The sequence below is a fragment of the Acipenser ruthenus genome, chromosome 7, assembly GCF_902713425.1.
Source record: "Acipenser ruthenus chromosome 7, fAciRut3.2 maternal haplotype, whole genome shotgun sequence".
NCBI lineage: Eukaryota > Metazoa > Chordata > Actinopteri > Acipenseriformes > Acipenseridae > Acipenser > Acipenser ruthenus.
The window spans coordinates 6,939,809-6,959,016 of record NC_081195.1 but is presented as its reverse complement, the minus strand read 5'-3'; the positions used below and the strand labels follow the sequence as shown (position 1 = coordinate 6,959,016).

General features: G+C 36.6%; 2 protein-coding genes across 5 annotated transcripts in view; both read left to right on the top strand.

Moving 5' to 3' along the window:
• LOC117415314 (homeobox protein HMX2-like) overlaps positions 1-2,156 on the top strand; it is a 7,546-nt gene extending 5,390 nt beyond the window's left edge. Inside the window, exons 2-3 of the mRNA XM_034025470.3 lie at positions 385-668; positions 1,576-2,156. Coding sequence (XP_033881361.2) covers positions 386-668; positions 1,576-2,102 — 810 coding nt within the window. The 5' untranslated portion in view covers position 385 and the 3' untranslated portion in view covers positions 2,103-2,156. The remainder of the gene's footprint in view (positions 1-384; positions 669-1,575) is intronic.
• A 2,126-nt stretch (positions 2,157-4,282) lies between these two features.
• On the top strand, positions 4,283-16,912 carry LOC117414700 (mitotic checkpoint protein BUB3). Of its 4 annotated transcripts, XR_004546284.3 has the most exons (9): positions 4,287-4,452; positions 5,612-5,806; positions 7,712-7,781; positions 8,565-8,716; positions 12,801-12,959; positions 13,685-13,862; positions 14,194-14,410; positions 15,906-15,991; positions 16,545-16,912. XR_004546284.3 is itself a non-coding variant. In XM_034024466.3 (8 exons), the coding sequence occupies exons 2-8, from the start codon at positions 5,612-5,614 to the stop codon at positions 16,552-16,554; spliced, it is 981 nt and encodes a 326-aa protein (XP_033880357.1). In that variant the 5' UTR covers positions 4,283-4,376; the 3' UTR covers positions 16,555-16,912. The 4 variants fall into 4 exon arrangements, 3 of the variants coding, with proteins under 3 accessions (XP_033880357.1, XP_033880358.1, XP_033880356.1); XM_034024466.3 differs by lacking the exon at positions 15,906-15,991 and having other exon boundaries at positions 4,283-4,376; XM_034024465.3 differs by lacking the exon at positions 15,906-15,991 and having other exon boundaries at positions 4,288-4,452.
• Positions 16,913-19,208: the final 2,296 nt, after the last annotated feature.

Sequence of the window (19,208 nt, the reverse complement as noted above, 5' to 3'; positions counted from 1 at the left end):
CAATCCAAATAATTATTGCTTGTTAATGGTGTGGCATGTACTTAAGATACATGTGTACAAAACAATTAGTCACAATCAAGTGGCCTGTTCTGGGATTGTTTTTTGCTCCAGAAGAGAAGTAGTTTAAAATTTCCGGGGCTAACTTTCAGGCTGTGATTGGCCCGTGCAAAGCTAACCTACATGCAAATGAAGCAACGCCACAAAGCTGCCTTGAGATCAATACCCTTCTGGAGGAAGGAAGGGGATACATTCAGGCTGTGCAGGCTCAGGGAAAAACAGCAAAAACCTTTAACGCCTATTCTTTACGCAATACTCCTCTAAATTGAGACGTGTTGTTTTCTCTCTCTCTCTCTTTCTCTCTCTCTCTTCGTGTTATGATCCCAGAATGAGTAATATAGAAGACCGCGGTAGCAAGTGCTTCCCTGCGCCGATCTCCAGCTTTACTATCCAGTCGATCCTGGGTACCACGTCGGAAGGTGGCCGCTCAGGTAGCAAAGACACGTCCATTGGAGCTTTGCAAAGAACGCGAACCCTTTCTATGTCATCGGAAGAAGACTGTAGCGCCGGGGAAGAATCGTGCTATAAAGAACCGGGCTGTTTCTGCTCGGAACCCGGCCACAACGAGCCATGCAATCACCAGCACCAACCTATCAACTTCTCTCGTCTCGGTAAGTATTATTTAGAAGCTCGGTGAGTCTATTGCCACTTGATCAATCTTTCACTCATGTTTCAATGTGCAAACCTTTGCAATTCGCTGTTTGTCAACTTCTGTATTTAATTCCTGAATCCCATACAATTTAGCCATAAGTTCTGCACAAATTCATTTTTTTGACCAAGAAAATAAAACCACACTCGCTAATTAATTAATCATAACTTTTACAATGATATGTTCCAAGTTACTAGAAATGCAACGTTAGTATGGTCTGTAAGTGCGATAGTTTGGAGCGTTTGCAATGCATTGTGCATAGTTTACTGTCTTACAGTTATAAGTATCAAATTATAAAACATTTTAAAATTAATCAGGGTTCCCATCCAAGACATTAATTAAATTATTAAAATGTTGCAAAAAAAAAAAAAAAAAAAAAAGAATACGTGACAGCGATCTCAGATTATGTACATGAACAGGATATTTGATATTCACAAATTATGAATTAATAAGGGGAATGGATGTTAATACTAAAACTTTTCTTAAAGAAAATATAGTATTTAATTGACATAACACTGGTGAATAAGACTTGCACTGTATATAAACTTGAGAAATCGCATCAAAACACCTGTTTCTTCAAAAATGTAACAAAGATTCCTCGTATTATACGGTAAAGACTGTATTAATTTTATAATTAAAATAATACGAATAGCCTACATATCATAATTATATAAATAAAACAAATATTCCACGGTACTATACATTATATTAATATGCCCATTATTCAGTTTGCTTAAAGTTACGATTCCAAAAAGTAAATTGAAACTAAATCATCATTCTGGGAAAGCAAACGAAAAAAAAACAAAAAACAAACCTGAATGAGCAATGCAGTAAAACCGTACGTTTTCACTGCTTTGTTTTTTTTATAGGTAAAGGGATTGGAGCGGGTCAGGACGGCACTGAAAGACGGCAGCGCTTACCACCAACACCTGTACTACAGGATTACAAAGACGACAAGGACAGACCTTGTAGCCAAAACTCGCCGGCTTCAGAGGACAACAAACACAGCAACTCATCCAAGAAGAAGACCCGAACCGTTTTCTCACGGAGCCAGGTGTACCAACTAGAGTCCACCTTCGACATGAAGCGCTACTTGAGCAGTTCTGAGCGGGCCTGCCTAGCCTCAAGCCTGCAGCTAACAGAGACACAGGTGAAGACTTGGTTCCAAAACCGCAGAAACAAGTGGAAGAGGCAGCTATCCGCGGAACTAGAAGCGGCCAACATGGCACATGCCTCCGCACAGACTCTAGTGGGGATGCCGCTGGTATTCAGAGACAATTCTCTTCTGAGAGTTCCAGTTCCAAGGTCCATTGCTTTCCCAACACCTTTCTATTACCCCGGGAGCAACCTACCAGCCCTACCTTTATACAATCTGTATAACAAGATTGAATACTGACTTTATTCCCCCCCCCCCCCCCCCACAAAAAAAAAATAAAAAAATAAAATAAAACTGTTGACACATAAATGTATATTTATATAATAACCTTACCTGTTGAAAATGTATCTTTCTTATGCAACAGCTGGATGTGTAAAAATGACAGCAATGTGCTTCTCTAAATGGCAAATACACCATGTGTATATTCATTATTTTGTAGATTGTTTCCCCATTTAAACAGCTACCCCTTCTTTGTTTAACCGATACACCTGTTATGTGCAAAAAAAAATCCAAAAAACTTCTGGTGTTTTAATACCAGGATATTTAACAAATCACACTGAAATAAATTTCTTTACAAATAGGTCTGTCTTATTTTTTGTCTCTCTCTCTCTCTCTCTCTCTCTCTCTCTCACACACACACACACACACAATAAACATTACAACATTGAAAATAAAGGAATAGAGAAAGATGAGTTTCGTTTTATTGATTTTATATTACCAGAAATACCTGAATGCATTGTAAACTTAGTCACTTTGTTTGGGGAAATGATATGTCCAAAAAGGAATTTAAATGTTCTCAGATTGATGACATGGAATTTGTTAACCACACTCTAGTGTAAAAATGAAGGCAACAAGTATTTTATTATGGACAACGCAATGTATATAATAATAATAATAATAATAATAATAATAATAATAATAATAATAATAATAATAATAATAGTTATTGATTTTCAACAGAAAAAAGTTGTGCAATACCTCAATTCACTGAAACTAAAACGATAAGGTTCCTTAAATGAGATCATCAGAGTGAAGCACTTTTTGGATATAAAAACTTAGTTGGTTTCAGCGTTGCACAAAACATTTACTTTCACTTTTTCAGAATATCCCCTTTTACAAAACACAATGCAGTCATCTTTTGAAGAAACTGGCCGTCATACGATATAATATTAAAACAACGACACTATATAAACCTACACAGCGTTATTATATTTTTCTTTTTGAACAATACATTTCAAATAAAATAAAAAGAAAGAAAATGATAAAACATGGTTATATATATATATATATATATATATATATATATATATATATATATATATATATATATATATATATATATATATCATTTATTAATTCTACATTCGTGCATCCTTTTTAGTGTGGGGTCTGCATTATGGGTCCCAGCAGCCACCACATTGTAAAAACAAACACAACAACAATATTACACATGCCTTATGCTGTTCTGCCCTCAATCAGCCATTTAATAAACAGTGTTTGTCACAATTAGATCACATATTATGTTAATTGCACATATTTTTTTCTTAACAGTGATTGCTGTCGTTTGCAGATAAGTACCTTTCTTTTGAGGTTATCTGATTATGTCTTTTTTTAGCAACCCGACGAGGTAACCAAAGACATAAGCAGAAATTCTAGCATCTAAAAACATGTTCCTTAATAAGAACCAGCACAGCCAAGGCTGACAAAGAAACAGCGAGAAGTTAAAATGCAAAAGCATAAAGAGGAGCCCCGTTTACTCAGTGATCGTCACAATATGCATCAATGCAAAATAATAAGTCTTCTTTAACTATGGTTAATGCAATCTAGGATTCCCTGGTACCTTTTGATACCCCCCCCCCCCCCCCCCAGGTAATGAATTCAATATTTTCCATGTGTTTTACTTAAAAATAAATACAAACTGGCATAGGTACACATAGGCTATTTGTATATTGATTTATAATGGTCTGCGGTTTGCAGTGTGGTCTTTCCCTCCAGAAATGTTTTGTTTCGTGTGTAGTTACTGTTGAAAAAACAAAAAAAAAAAAACGTTAGTACTGATACGCTATGACTATTTAAATACCGATATCATTATTCAAATGCTTCGTGTTTACAAGAACTGTACTGTTTTTTGGCAAAACTACTGTTGCAAACCACGACGGTCCGCTTTTTTCACATTTTAAACTGAAAAAAAAAAAAAAAAAAGCTTACCAACGAGTTCTTTCTCACCGAGACACTGAACTGACTTAACCACACACAATATTACTGAACTAGATTGCAGTGTATTTTAAAACGAACCCGAGAACAAAATGCTATTCCTGTATCACATGACACCAATGTCCTACATGACAACGGAAGTGCGTCAACAAGAAGGGAGGCGGGAACGTGTTGAGGTTCAAATTAACCAATAGGAAAACGTTTTGTTCTCCTTTTGCTTTGCGGCAAGGAAAGAAGGGCCGAGACGGATAGCGCGGTGTGTTCAGAGTCAGCGAGAAAAAAGAGGGGAAAGAAAATACTGTACGTGTTTTTTTTGTATATATAGAAAGAATATTTTTGCTTCTGTGATTTTATTTTTAAAATAGCTAAGACAAAGGTGAGTTTAATAAATGTTAAATATCGTTACTGTGAATGTGTTTTTTGTTTGTTAATAGAATGCAGTCAGTCGTTGCTAAATTATGTTATTTTGTCAGGCTTTTTCAGGCCTTCTCTGTTGTTAATTTCATTTAGGTTTGAGAACAACTTTTCGTTTACATCGGGTATTTCTTTGTATTTGCTTTATTTGCTTACGATTGTAAGTCGCCCTGGATAAGGGCGTCTGCTAATAAATAAATAATAATAATAATAATATGCATTTCTGTTATCGTGTGGACGAATCGTTGGTGTTTCTTTGTAGAAGGTTACAACAGATAGAAGATTATGACGTATGTAGCTGGCAACAAACTGACTTATTCAGTATACGTGTGTGGTATTTTGAATGTTTTTTTTTCTGTCCAAGTAAAGTTGGTACAAAATGGAAAACATATCGTGGTGTTGTTTAAACATAAGTATTGTGGCCATAAAAAACTTAAGACCTAAAATTAAAACGGAAACGCCGGTGTATCTTGTCATTATTTGGTGCAGTAACATAAAGCACTGTCTGTCTGTCTGTCTGTCTGTCTGTCTGTCTGTCTGTCTGTCTGTCTGTCTGTCTGTCTGTCTGTCTGTCTGTCTGTCTGTCTCTCTCTCTCTCTCTCTCTCTCTCTCTCTCTCTCTCTCTCTCTCTCTCTCTCTCTCTCTCTCTCTCTCTCTCTCTCTCTCTGTATATTATATATGTGTATAAAAAATGATTTATTTGTGTGACAGGCTGAATCATGCAATCGTATACGTGTAGCATACTAGTACTACAATTGTTAGTAACTCCCACTTAACACTTAATGTATTCATTTTTTACAATGAGTTTGAGCTGACAGACCCACATTTAACATTTCATTGGGTCAAATTCTGTTAGTATGTTAAACAAGCTAGAATGTGTGCCTCTTTCTTTCTCCATGTTGTTTTTCTATTCCCTTATAGACTCCCAAGTGCAGTTCCTGTATTTGTTTTTTTCATTTTTCAGTAAATATCAACATGGGGGGGGGGGTTTGAAAACACATTTGCATTCCGATTTGTTCGAAATGCTGGGTAAAACAGATTGAAAAACATTTTAAACCTAATTCTATGCGACTGATTTTCTTACATTTCTGGGTTAATACTGGATTGATTTTCTACCCCAGATGACAGGTTCAAATGAATTTAAGCTAAACCAGGGCCCTGAGGATGGTATCTCTGCTGTCAAGTTCAGTCCAAGCACTGCACAGTTCTTGTTGGTTTCTTCCTGGGATACCACTGTCCGCTTGTTTGATGTTGGTGGCAACGCAATGAGGATGAAGTACCAGCACTCCGCCCCTGTTCTCGATTGTGCCTTTTATGTAAGTGATTATATAATTATTTTTTTGAACATATTAACCGATGGGGGTTTTGTGGTTATACTGTGATGCATATGTTTTTTTTAGGTCAGTTCACCAACAGCTGGTTACAAGTTTAATACAAACCATTTTGACTCCCACTCCTTCGCAAACACAGTCCCATAGTTGCATCGATATGCAACTAAAGCCCCCCCAAGCCAGCCCATCCCATGTAGTCAAATTGGTCCAACCCTTCACCTCCAGGTGTTGGTAATTCACTACTTGTGTTTCATGCCTTTTAACCTCTTGAGACCTGGATTCAGGGTGAAAATTAGTCCATATCACAAACTCCAGGAAACCAGGCATTATTGACAGTCTGCCTGAGACCTCCAGGACTGATTGATGGAATAGGTGTTTAGGTCAACATCAGCGTTCCCTCTAAGCTTTTTAGATACTGAAACTTGCCATTTTGACTGAGATATGAAACACTGATAAAGGTGTATTGACTGACTTGTTGATCTACAACAGGTTCACTGCTATGTATTGCCCAATTGTAATTTAAATGGTGCCCCTTTTAATGTAAACGCATAATTAATCATAATTGTTTTTTCCTAAATCTGCAGTGTTATTTGCAAGATTAAGAGGTGTGTCTTCAGACAGAATGTCTTTATGAAACCAACGGTGTGTAGTGTAGTGACTACATCCTTTACACAGTAAAGTGAGCAATTTCCTTTAAGGATTGTATAGCTAGAAAAATAGTTTTGAGCTCATTTCTTCGTCGTCAAAAATATAATAAGGAAAGACCATGGTTTAAAATGGCTATTTCTAGCTTCATTAAAGGCAGGTAGCATGGGAAGAAATAAACTAAACAATAATGAAATACGCAATTAATTTAGCTTACTTTAGGAAAGCTCTGCCTTGACCGCAGTACCTTAGGTCTTAGTTTTTTCAGCATAGAATGCAGTGCTTTGCCATTGTTGCTGTCTTATTTGCATTCTTATTCTCTACGTATTTACGACTGGCATTATGATATTTAGTGGTATTGACTCGTACATGATCACGTGAATTACAGCAAAACTTTAAGAATAGTATCGCACCATCCTCATATAGATAATCCGATTTATTTTAGCTCTGTCTTACTGAAGCATTGCATTTTTTTTTCTTTGCTGGTGCAGCTGCCATGTTGAGTTTCAGCAGAGACATGGAATGAAGTCACATGATGAATAAACTTGCAAAAAAAAGTAATGGACATAGAATGTCTTCAATTACTATACACAAATGTGTATTTTCGACTAATGTGCTGATTACATTTTTGCCAGTTTCAAAATACTATGAGTTCTGAAATGGTCGTCTTTTTAAAAGGGAAATAAAACAAAAACTGTTAGTGTGAGTACTGTGATTTTTATGTTTACTGGAGTATTTATACTTCTAAATAATGCAGGAAGATTGTGCTTCACTGATTTTAGTATTCTATTATACGACGACTTAAAAACTCTAAAGTTCATGAACAGCACTGAGCAGCACGCTCTCTAGAGGCAGATTTGCCAGACGCCTGCTTCGCCCACCCTGTACCGGTAGTTGATTCGCTGGTACCCAAGCCAGCTCTGCACTAATGTGATGTGCATTTTTACAGAGGGAAATCAGAGAGTCAGCTGCAAGACAGACACAAATATGCTTATTTTAATGCTTTGTAAGAATGGTCTCAAAATAGGTTTACCTCGAGAGGCTGGAGTCTCAATTTGAGGTTGATATTTATGATAATAACTTGCGAAAGTTAGTAAACTGAGTGCGAAGGTTGTTGCCAGTTACTGTGAAAAATGCACGTGTTTTAGCCTTGGAGGGAACACTGGTCAACATTAAGGTGTGGTTGCAGAGCTGTTAACAAACTATAGTGTTTTTTGCTCCTTATATTCATTTTTTCTTTACAAGGACCCCACACATGTTTGGAGTGGTGGCTTGGACCTGCAGCTGAAAACGCATGATCTAAACACAGACCAAGGTAAGCCGTATTTGTGCTTCCCAAATTTGATCCAACACACAATATTCTTCAATATTGTATACAATGATTTTTCAGTGTTGTCAAAGCAGTGCGGCAACAATTTGTTCATTTATTTGGTATCAAAATGTATTAATACAGAATATATTAATTTTGAACATGCCGACTTCTCTACTTTGATTTTCTGCTATTATTAACTTTCAGCTATCACAATCTGTTTCTTGCAATCCTATTTATTTATTTACCAGATAAAAACTGAGATGCAACAATACCTACCCCGCTCAGTTCAGCACAAATAATACTGTGTCCAGGAGGCTGTGTGTCCAGTAGTTAAAGAAACAGGCTTGTAACCAGGAGGTTCCCGGTTCAAATCCCACATCAGCCACTGACTCATTGTGTGACCCTGAGCAAGTCACTTAACCCCCTTGTGCTCCGTCTTTCGGGTGAGACGTAGTTGTAAGTGACTCTGCAGCTGATGCATAGTTCACACACCCTAGTCTCTGTAAGTCGCCTTGGATAAAGGCATCTGCTAAAAATATATATATTAATATAATCTGAATTAATCTGAATTAAACCAATGAAGACATGTGTACAACAAACCATTTTGTCTACCCTCCACACACTGTTGGTAGGGCTTCAAATGTTAGGTTGTCTGATTTGTTTTTAAGTTAAATTAAATCCCTAAACGCCCCTTTTGGACACTAAAGCCAAGTACACAATCCACCTATAATAGTGTAGATCATGTAATAACAGGGGTGTTAATTCTCACTCTTTCAATAACTGCAGAAACGATAGTAGGTGCCCATGATGCTCCAATCCGATGTGTGGAGTACTGTCCTGAGGTGAATGTGATGGTGACGGGTAGCTGGGACAGATCGGTCAGACTTTGGGATCCCAGGACTCCATGTAACGCAGGAACCTTCTCACAGCCGGAAAAGGTTGGTTTCGTATCTACTACATTTTTGTATTTCTGCACCAAAGCCCAACAAGATTTTACATGTTTTAAGGAGATTTACATGGTTGGCCAAAACTTTCTCCTGCACTAGAATATTGCAACTAATGAGAACTGAAGTGCATTTGTCTGTCAATACAAATTTAAAACCTTCAACTCTAAATTCAGTACTCCTAGTGTTTTTGTAAATCCATACACATCTCTAATTGGGTGATGTGTCCGTTCTAAGCTTTATATAATGTCTTTGGTAAATGAACTGCTGTGGAGGGTAAGCTACCGAAGTTGGCGGCATACAACACGAAAGGCACACAGTAGAATATTGGCAACTAGTATTACTTTATTTGGTAGTGTCATGATTTATTAGGCTTGGTACTTTGATTGTAATCGGTAATCGGCTTGTTAAACGTCGAATTCCCAAAAAATGAGTTAGACTGAAATAAGTTTATATAGGATAAACGTTGGTAAAACCACTTGCTATTTTTTTTCTTACCAAAATGATTTTCAGAAATCATCTTGTCTGTGTAGTTTTTATACTTGCTGTCTGTTCTGCTCTGAATGGCTAGGGGTCGCTGTCAGTCAAATCAGTGATTCCTTAATAGGCTAGTGTAGTTTCACAGTCAGTCATTTCATCCTGTCCTGACAGATCTCGTTGGCTGAAGCAGCGCTAGAATGCTCTCATTTGTTTAAATGACTGTCAATTATCAGACCGACTGTGCACTTTCATTTGCCAGCTACAGTGGCTGTGATTCAAAGCGCCTACTTTGATATTAACGGGTTAAGGTGTAGGTAAGCTTTTGCTATTATAGGTATATACGGTGACAGTTACTAGTTTGATTTGAAAATGTGCACAATACCCTGATCGACGAGTGGAGTCGCCGTTGCAGGACGAAGCGTCTGCCTTGCCTCCAGTGAGTCCAGCTGTGCTTAAGGAATGGGGCGGAGCTCGGAATAAGTGCAAGTTAGTTCTGTTCAACTCTAATGTTTTGTTCTGTTCATATTGTTTTTACTTGTAAATGTATGCTATAAAAGTCTGTGTAATACACTATGTGCTGCGTTTTCTACAGTTTATTAATTGTGGTAATTTGTGTAGGGTCTATATCTACAAGGTATAGCTTCGTGTGACCAGATGTTATTTCAAGTAGAATGCTGGTAACCATGGTTTTGTTGCGTGTTGAATATGATAAAGGGGTTTCTCAATTGCTGATCACAATGAAAATGAAGCGGGGCGGGGCGGGGGGGCGGGAGAAGAGTGTTTAGCAAGTGGACAACTAAAAATGTGTCAACTGTTTATGGTAATCCCTGTGCATCAAGTGTGGTGATATAATACCAGGAGTTAACATGGATAGATACTTGACACATACAACACAGCAAGGTTGTTTTTCTTTTATGTTTATCAAGCACTGCTGTTCAGGTGGAGTTACAGTTGAAAGTGGGGATTCTATATACATTTGGAATACAAAAAAAGTAATCGGTGAATGGCTTGGCATTATACATTATATTGCTGGGACAAATATCCCAACATTCATGTCTTTACCTGGTTACATAAAGGTTTGAATTGAATTCGAACAAATATTTAACATATATTTGAATACAAAAATCAGATGTTCATATTCACTACCAATGACAAAAATAACTTGCACTTATTTACCGTCTCACCAGAATTTTCACGACATTTTCAAAAAATGGCAAATGAAAGATCTCTGTGTGATTGATATGTGAGATCAATATATATATAAAAAAACACAGAATCAACACATCAGCTCTTGTGCCTCAATTTAAAAGTTTGACAGCAAAAAAGTAGTTATCTCTATGGAAAGCCATCTGGGACAAAAATGTGTTGTGCTTGCCTTTATGTTCCATGAGATTCTGGCTCGCTCTAAAAGCAGCACGTCATTCTGAAATATCTCGTTTAAACGGTCACCAACTTCCTTAAAATGCTGTGTAGTGATTTTTATATAGACTGTATATTTTATCTATCTGTCTGTCTCTCTGTCTGTGTCTGTCTGTATTGTTGTGAATTCCAGTTATGTGGAATGTAATAAACGAGAACCAAAATGGTGTGTGTTTTTTTTCCCCTTCATTTTACAATGCAATTTCCACATTTTGTTTTATTTGAAGTGTTTAAAGTTAAATTTCAGTTTGCTTGTTCAGCTACAAAGGCACACGTAAACCTCATGTTATTAATTTATGAAAATGTGTCTGGCCACTGTTTACTGTGAAGAAACGGCAATGGCAAGGAATGAAAAAATAAAATAAAATGAGGTGTCAACTTGATGCACTATTTATTTCGGGAATAAACAAAACATTTAACTTGAACTGCTATTGGGCATCCTTTGTGTTTGTAGCTAATTCACTGGGGTAAAGTAAGTCCTACACAACATATTCTTTACTCCTGGGATGTTTTTCTGTTTTAACATGTTACATATGGTGAGGTCTTGCTGTAAAATAAAGGCGCGCACACACAGGGGCCAAGGCCACACCCCCTGCCCGGCTGCTATGCTGTGTCTGCCTGCATTCAGAGCAATATAATGGCGCTTATATCCGAACAAATATTTACACCGAGCGAATATCCGAACGTGAAAATCCTGTGTTTATCCCAGCACTAATACATTATGATAATTGAGACTAGAGTAATTGCCATATTCCAAAATTGTGTTTTGAGGTTTACAACGGAAAGAGCAATGGTAAAGCATTACAAATATTTTGTATTCCAAATGTTCAAAGTATCCACACTTTCAGCTGTAACACCTGAACTTGCAGTAGAGCCATTTTCTGTCTGATTAGTCTGCAGTATCTGTACTGTAGGCTTGCACGATTGATTCGATCTATTGTTTTGAAACCCTTAATCTATACGCTCAGTAAATTGCTGAGAAACATCGGTTACTTTCTGCTGTCCGTACCTGCCAGGATCTTCTGGACTTTTGCAGCGAAAATGACCACATTACACAGCACATTACCACTGAATGGCCGTGTTGCTCAACAGATATTTCTTGACCAAATTTCAGCAAAAGCTCTGTGTTGAGGATAAATGGATTACATTAGAGTGACTGTGATTTATAGCCGAGTTTGATATGTGCGCGGTAAAGGGATGAATTTGTGACAGATTGGAGTGCAACTGACAGCCTCTGTGAATGAAGCTGTTTATTAGTTCCGCAGGGTTCATTGTCATCAGTTTTTGTAATTCTTCACTGGATGGATGTTTGCACGCCGTTGACTTGCAAGAATCTGCATGACCTGTCAGCTTTGCAGCTTGATTTATAACAGTAGAAGGGCATTTAGTATGAAGTCTGGCTGACAACCAATATTTATAAAGAATAGCTAGTGTTATGTATTGCCAAATGGTGGGTATGAATTACAATTTTTAATAGCTGGGGCAATTGAAATGATTTGAAGTGGTTAAACTAAAGAAGACAGCAGCTGGCATTACAGTGAAGATTTGTTGAGATGATGTGCTCCACTTAAGAATTCAGCAGGGTGATGTGAAAGGCAAGTATGGTGCGACTGAGGGATGATTTGTAGAAGCATAAAAGAATAGGAATAAAAATGGCTAAAAGCTCACAAATTGTCTTTATATAATTTATTTAATTGTATAAAAAGCCTTATCCTTTCCTATTCATCAGAAGATGCTATAGTAATTCCTTTTTGTACTATACTATGTGGAAGGTTTTCATATCTTCATAGCTTTCTCCCTCTTCCAATGTGGTGGTAGTGAGTAATAATGGTAAGTATTAACCTGCTGTCAAATGTAGAAGGTGTTCACTGAAGTGATTATTATTTCAAGTACTTTGTTCATTCCAAGTGATCAAAGACATACCGTTGTGGTCAGCATGTACACTTGCAGGGGGATCTTGTTTTACTGTTACCTAGGCTTTTGATGTGTGGTTATTTTGAATTTTTTCCTTCAAAAAAAGATTAGGATGTTTCACTTTTTTTTTTTTTTTCCTGATTCCTCAAACTCCTTTGGATTGCAGAGGTACTATGTTTTTACCGGTATAATTGTACTACTATTTCAATAGGCAAAAGGTTTTTCTTTTTTGTTCCTGATTGTGGTGGTGTTACTACTTCCCCAGGTTTACACGCTGTCGGTGGCAGGAGATCGACTGATCGTTGGTACAGCTGGCCGGAGAGTCCTTGTGTGGGACTTGAGGAATATGGGCTATGTTCAGCAGAGGAGGGAGTCCAGTCTCAAATATCAGACCCGCTGCATCAGAGCATTTCCAAACAAACAGGTACCAGTGAAGTTTAACATACTAATTACATGTTTCCATCAGAAAAAAACAATCTGGATCAATAACTTTTTCTTCTAGTGTTTCCATAGTCTAGAAGCTATATGTTGCTTCCTGTTAAAATTTGACAAGCTCTGGGTTTATTGATGTTTTGGATGGACCAGTAGTTTGAGATGTGCTCCCAATAACAGCTAGCTTCTGACAAGTCATCTTTTGATTCTACCCATAGCAGAAAGAGTGACAATAACTGATTTATTATTATTAATAATAATAATAATAATAATAATAATAATAATTCAAATAAACTGCGTAGTGTTTGAGCTCAATATTCCAAGTTGGAATGGGACTCCATCATTTTACCCACTTATCAGGAGTGTGGGGCTGCGTTCTAACCAGGCAGGATGTTGTAGCTCTAGCAGGAAAGTTTACTCAACAAAAGTCTGGCAGCCATAGAATAGCTGCAGGACTGTTTTAGAAGTGTACTTGGCTTGATCATTGTTTAAACTTAAGAGATAAATAACATTGTTTTCAAAAATCGCTAATTTTTGACACCACTAACTGCACCTCCATGACCTGACCAGTTAAACTGAGCTGCATGAGAGAGAAAACCTGGTGCTGCATCCATTTACTGCTGTTCAGGCTACTGTAGCCCAGACTCTCTTCAGATGCTTTCATGTTTGTGGTCTAATACAATCCCATGCAGAAGTGTTGTTGTTTCTTGGTTGTAGGGCTACGTACTTAGCTCAATCGAAGGTCGGGTTGCAGTTGAGTATTTGGACCCCAGCCCAGAAGTACAAAAGAAAAAATATGCATTTAAATGCCACAGGTTAAAGGAAAATGGCATTGAGCAAGTTTACCCGGTCAACGCGATCTCATTCCACAGTGTGCACAACACCTTTGCTACAGGTAAGAGCCATGCTTTTGTGTTAAAACAAAACTCTTACGAGGCTTGTGGTGTAAGTTATCTAATAGTGGAATCTCTTAATGTAGCCTCTGTTGATGCCTTTCATTCTAGGGTTAAATGCTTTTTTGAAACAAATTGTATTTCTGTGGCAGCGTGATCTAATGGTAAGTTGGCTGATATCTGTTCTGGTTCCCTTCCATATACTAGATAACTATTTTTTGAAAGCTATTGCCTGTGGTTGTTACATACCACAGTTAAGCTTTCAGTGTGTGGCTACTCCTTTTTTTTTTTTTTTTTTTTTTTTTTTAATCCTGTGGTGTTTATTTTGTTAAGGCGGCTCTGATGGATTTGTGAATATCTGGGACCCCTTCAACAAGAAGCGTCTTTGCCAGTTCCACCGCTACCCAACCAGCATCGCTTCCCTTGCATTCAGTAATGACGGCTCCACTTTGGCTATAGCAGCGTCCTACATGCACGAACTGGGTGACATTGAACATCCTGAAGATGCAATCTACATTCGCCAAGTAACAGATGCTGAAACAAAGCCCAAGTGAGTTTCCTACCCCTGCAATTTTTTAAATCACATTCCAAGTTATCTGTTTATTAATTTGTTCCCAATTTCATGAATGGAATTATTGATATGGGTAAGTGCAGCTGCCAGTTCAGTCAGTTTTGATTTTTATCTTGTTCTTCCAAGGTTTCAATATCCGCTGGTTGATAGATGTCCAGCAGAAAAAAAAATAAAAATGGGCGCATTGTTTTCTTTTCTTATTCAATGCAAGATGTCGAACTCTTTCATTCCTTGTTAGATTTGGAAACCTTGCTCCTTCAAATCAGTTGTCTAATGAATTTTTTGGGGAATTTGCCGTTAATTAAATTTAGTAACCAGTGATTGTGGCAAAATGTACAGTTCATATAGAACATCCTTCAGAGGCTGATTGTTTTCCTAACACAGCATAGTATTTTCTAATTTCCCAGAAAGTGAGGTCTACCTCCTGACGAGGTTAATCTACAATTAAACTCAGATTTCCAATTGGCCCTGCTTTGTGTTTAGCAGATGGTTTGTTTCCTGGACTGTTGCAGCATAGAGGAGTTAGGGTCTGGCTCTTGGGAGATGCAGAGTTTCAATTTGATTTACTAACGAAAATAAAGCCATTAATAGTAAATCTGACGTTATTTCATGACTTCAGAAATCATCTATTGGCAAAGAATTGATCCCAAAGGGGGAAATGCGGAGTAGGTAATATGCTGAGAAAAAACAGAGCAAAGAGGCTTGTTTAGAAAATAATTTTAAAGCAATCGCAATGCATTAAGACAGGCAACTCTTCGGACCTGTTTCTGTCTTTTAAGTGAATTTGAGGAACAGTAACAAGGTTTAGACAGTGCCTTGTCATTTGTAACCTATGAGGTCTTATTTATTGACTGTAATGGTCAAATTGCTTGTTTTGTTTTTTAAATTCTATTATCATTCTGGTATACGTCACCTCTAAATTCATTGCTAAAAAATCTAATTTGTATTGGTCTCGGCTTCTTTTAAATAAATAATCCTAGACAATCTTTGCAGTGGCTTAAAACTATAGCTGCAGTCTCGTGTTTTTATTTTAATATTTTGCACAGCTTTGTGGTGTGTTTTTTTTGTGTGTGTTTTTGCGTGTTTGTGTGCTAATATGGAAGCAGCATCACATTTCCAGTTCTAAATTCAATTTTTAATTTTTACTTAAGCAGCCTTTATTTACACATGCTCTTTAGCACAAAATATGATAGTGCCGCTACGTTACTAAGCACAGTTTGACAGATCTTCCCTGCGTTGCATGTTTTTTTAAAAAAAAAAATTTAAATAGTAGGAGTAATTACAATAAAACCTTATATTGGTTATTGTAAACATAAAGGTGACAATACATTTTATATGTATTTCTTTACTTAATCCAACTGTGTTGCTTCAATGCACAATCTGAATTGTGTTAGGAAAGTTATGCATTGTTGGGATTTGTGTCTAGCACCTCCTATCATCCACCATCCCAATTTTGTATATCTTCATTCGGCAGCTGAAGGTCCATGGCAAGTCCGAGCAGCTCTGCATAGCACTGCATACCCCAAGGTGCACGAAGCCCAAGATGGAAGATCTACAAATGTAATCTTCAGTGCTCCATTTTTCGCACTTGTAATAGATATTTATTTATTTTACACAAACGTGAGGACTGACTACCAAGATTAATGCATACCAATGCAGAGGTTTTTTTTTTGTGTGTGTTCATGTTTAACATTGTGAAGGTAAGCTGATTGCTTGCCATTCTTGTTTTATTGTTGCCTTAAAAAAATAAAAAAATTTATATATATATATATATATATATATATATATATATATATATATATATATATATATATATATATATATATATATATATATATATATATATATAATATATATATATAAATATACACATATACACAATTTATTTATTTAAATTGTTCCTGTAACATTGTAACTGTTGGTTACGAATGTGTTGCAACCATTAAAATGGGAGATTTTCAAAATGAAAGTGTTGTGGATTATTATTTTATTTTTTTAGAAATACATGCATACACATACTGTATTCAAGCAGGTATGTAACATGCCTGTGCACTGCAACTGTTAATGTCCAGCTGACCTTAAGGTTTCATTACTGTTTTTGTTTCTTCCACAGGTCAACATAAATTCCTCAGAAAACGTCAGTTTTTTACACCCTGAAGTCTCCCTTGGTTGTGGAAGTGTCTGCTGGCATCCAGTCCTGAACCACAGATACAGAGATCAATAGTCGCCCTCTTCCTTTTCCTATTCATTCTGTCGTTGTATATTGTGTGTTTCCTATTTCCTTCACTAGAACTATTTTTTTTATGTCCTATTGCAGTAAACTGACTCCCTAAACTGGGGGTAAAAATGATATTCTCTGTATATCTTTTGTAGATTTTGTATTATCAGTGTTTTGTCTATTGACAACAGCAAGTTTTAATTCTGGAATCCTCTGTAAGTAAAAAAAAAAAACAAACAAAAAAAACTGATTTGGTGTACAGATTTCCTGTGTTGTGTGTTTTTATATGATCATACTGTTCAGTATATCCCTCGGTACACTTTTGCTGGAAGGTCTTTTAATAGAAACAGATTGTTAAATGTACAGTTAATCAGTGGTTGTGGGTTTGCTGCAGATTGCAATTGGGGACTTAGTGCCCAGAAGTGGGTTTGGACACCCTTGGTCTAAAGAATGCTTGCATTCTTTAATAAGAAAACAGGGCACTTGTACAGCCCTATTGAATCTGCACAGGTAGCTGAATACAAAGGCAGATAAGTTTATGCGCAATGCCGCGTTTACTCTGGATAGCTTCATATTCTGAATTCATTTTCCATGTTATCTGGCTGTCCCGGATCCAGTATAAAACAGTTGCACTTTAGTTGTAACAAGGACAGCTGATTTTTGGTGTTATACCCTGACTTTTTATACTCCTTTAAGAATTAAATTAATGCCTGTTAAGTCATTTGTGTACCTCAATCACAACTGAGAAATGTGTTGATAGTAAAATTGATGTAATGTACAGTTGTCATCCCTCAACTTGTAACACCCAATTTGCTTACTAAGCTATGTATTACACCCATGATGACTTAACCAATACAAGAGGTAGTCAACTGCGTTTCCTGGAAGTGGCAAGTACAAGAGCAAATTTGTATCTTTATGGTTAAAGCTGCCTTTGGGGAATGCAAACAAACTGGATCAAATTATGGAAGGTGATTGTAAATGCAAACCAAAGAATCATTGCTACAAAGGAAAATTAATTTTGAGGACATTGCTGCTTTAGAGACTACAACTGGAAACGTCATGCATAATGTAAACGCTGCTAACATTAGTCTTTAAATCAGTAAAACATGGGGTATTTCTGGGTTCCTTTTGTGTGCAAATCCCACTTTAGAGAAAAAATAATCTTCAGTTCCATTCAATTGTCTCATCTAGTTCTCTTGGGCTTTAAGTATCCACTCTGAAATTCTTAATATCTAAAAAGGGTAATTATTACTTATTTTCCTCCTGAATCCCTTGAGCTTAATTCTCATCATTATAGTGGATGATGTGAGTCATCCTTAAGCAGTTTCCAGTGGCGACGACTCCTACCACTGCACAGCTTCTCTTCAACAGTTGTTTGTTGTCTCAAAGCCCCATTCTCCTTTTGAGGCTTTCTTAAAAAAAAGAAAAAAAAGCCTCACATTATTCCATTAAAGAGGTAACATTTTTGTAATGGCACATACAGTAGCCTGTAGAAGTACAGGCAGTTTCTTCAATATCCAGTGTGTTATTTGCTCATTTAGTTAAATGATGTTTCCAATTCCCTGATAATTATACTTAATGAGGCACTCTCATTTTGTTGGAGTTGTTTTTAAAAATAATTACCACTCGTGACAATGTAAAGGAGGCTGGGGTTTGTTGTGTGGAATATGACAAATTGCTTTGTTTCCTGTATTAATTTAATAAGTTGATTTTAGCTGAGCATCAGTACCATTTTCAAGGGTTTTTTCTTTCCTTCTTATTTCCCCCCCTTTCAATCTCTGCATTCACATCTTTTGAAATGATCGGGTCTATTATATTGAAGAAAAGATGATTATGTTTGGCAGTTCACTGTCATTAGTTGCATTAAGGGGGAAAAATAGGCAGCATGGATAATGGCTTGCTCTTAATGTAATAATCGTGCTGCTTTTTCAAGATAATTTTTTTCTTTTTTTTTTTTTTTAAACGGAATGGCAAACATTAATGTTTCTTTAAAGGTATACTAACACAGATTATTCAGATTACCGAGGTTATGCATGTCAGATCCAACAGTTCAGTTAAAACCTAAATTGCTTCCATACAGCCTTTACGTTAATTTAAATAACACTTTTTAAATGTTAACGTGACAAGCCAGCTTAATAAACATAGTAATACTGGAACAGTAAGTGCAGCTCACAGTCTATTTTACCTTGTTATCTGGTGATACCTACTGGAGACATAAAACCTATGGCTACTTTTTTTTTTTTTTTTTTTGCATCTACCTCATGCTTAACTATTAATATCTGTTGAGATACAAATACCAACATGGCTGTGTAAAGATAATCAAAAATATATTCTGTCACATTTAGTAGAGAAACTTTATTTAAATTAAAGAACTGATACATTGTAAAGCTATACATAAACTATATAGTTTATATGTATGCTGGATAGCAATTTTCTTTCTCTATTTTAACCTCTTCGTGGCCATGTCTCATGACCAGTATGATGTTGTCCTTCTTGGCAACTTAAAAATCAGTTATTAAAATCATGTTTGGTTACAAGATGATGCTCCATATTTTCCCC

Excerpts from the sequence above, each read along its gene's own strand:
- LOC117414700 (XM_034024466.3), top strand. The coding sequence starts at position 5,612 with ATGACAGGTTCAAATGAATTTAAGCTAAACCAGGGCCCTGAGGATGGT. Across the intron at positions 5,807-7,711 it reads TTCTCGATTGTGCCTTTTAT|GACCCCACACATGTTTGGAG; the intron begins GTAAGTGATTAT and ends TTTCTTTACAAG. Across the intron at positions 13,863-14,193 it reads GCACAACACCTTTGCTACAG|GCGGCTCTGATGGATTTGTG; the intron begins GTAAGAGCCATG and ends TATTTTGTTAAG.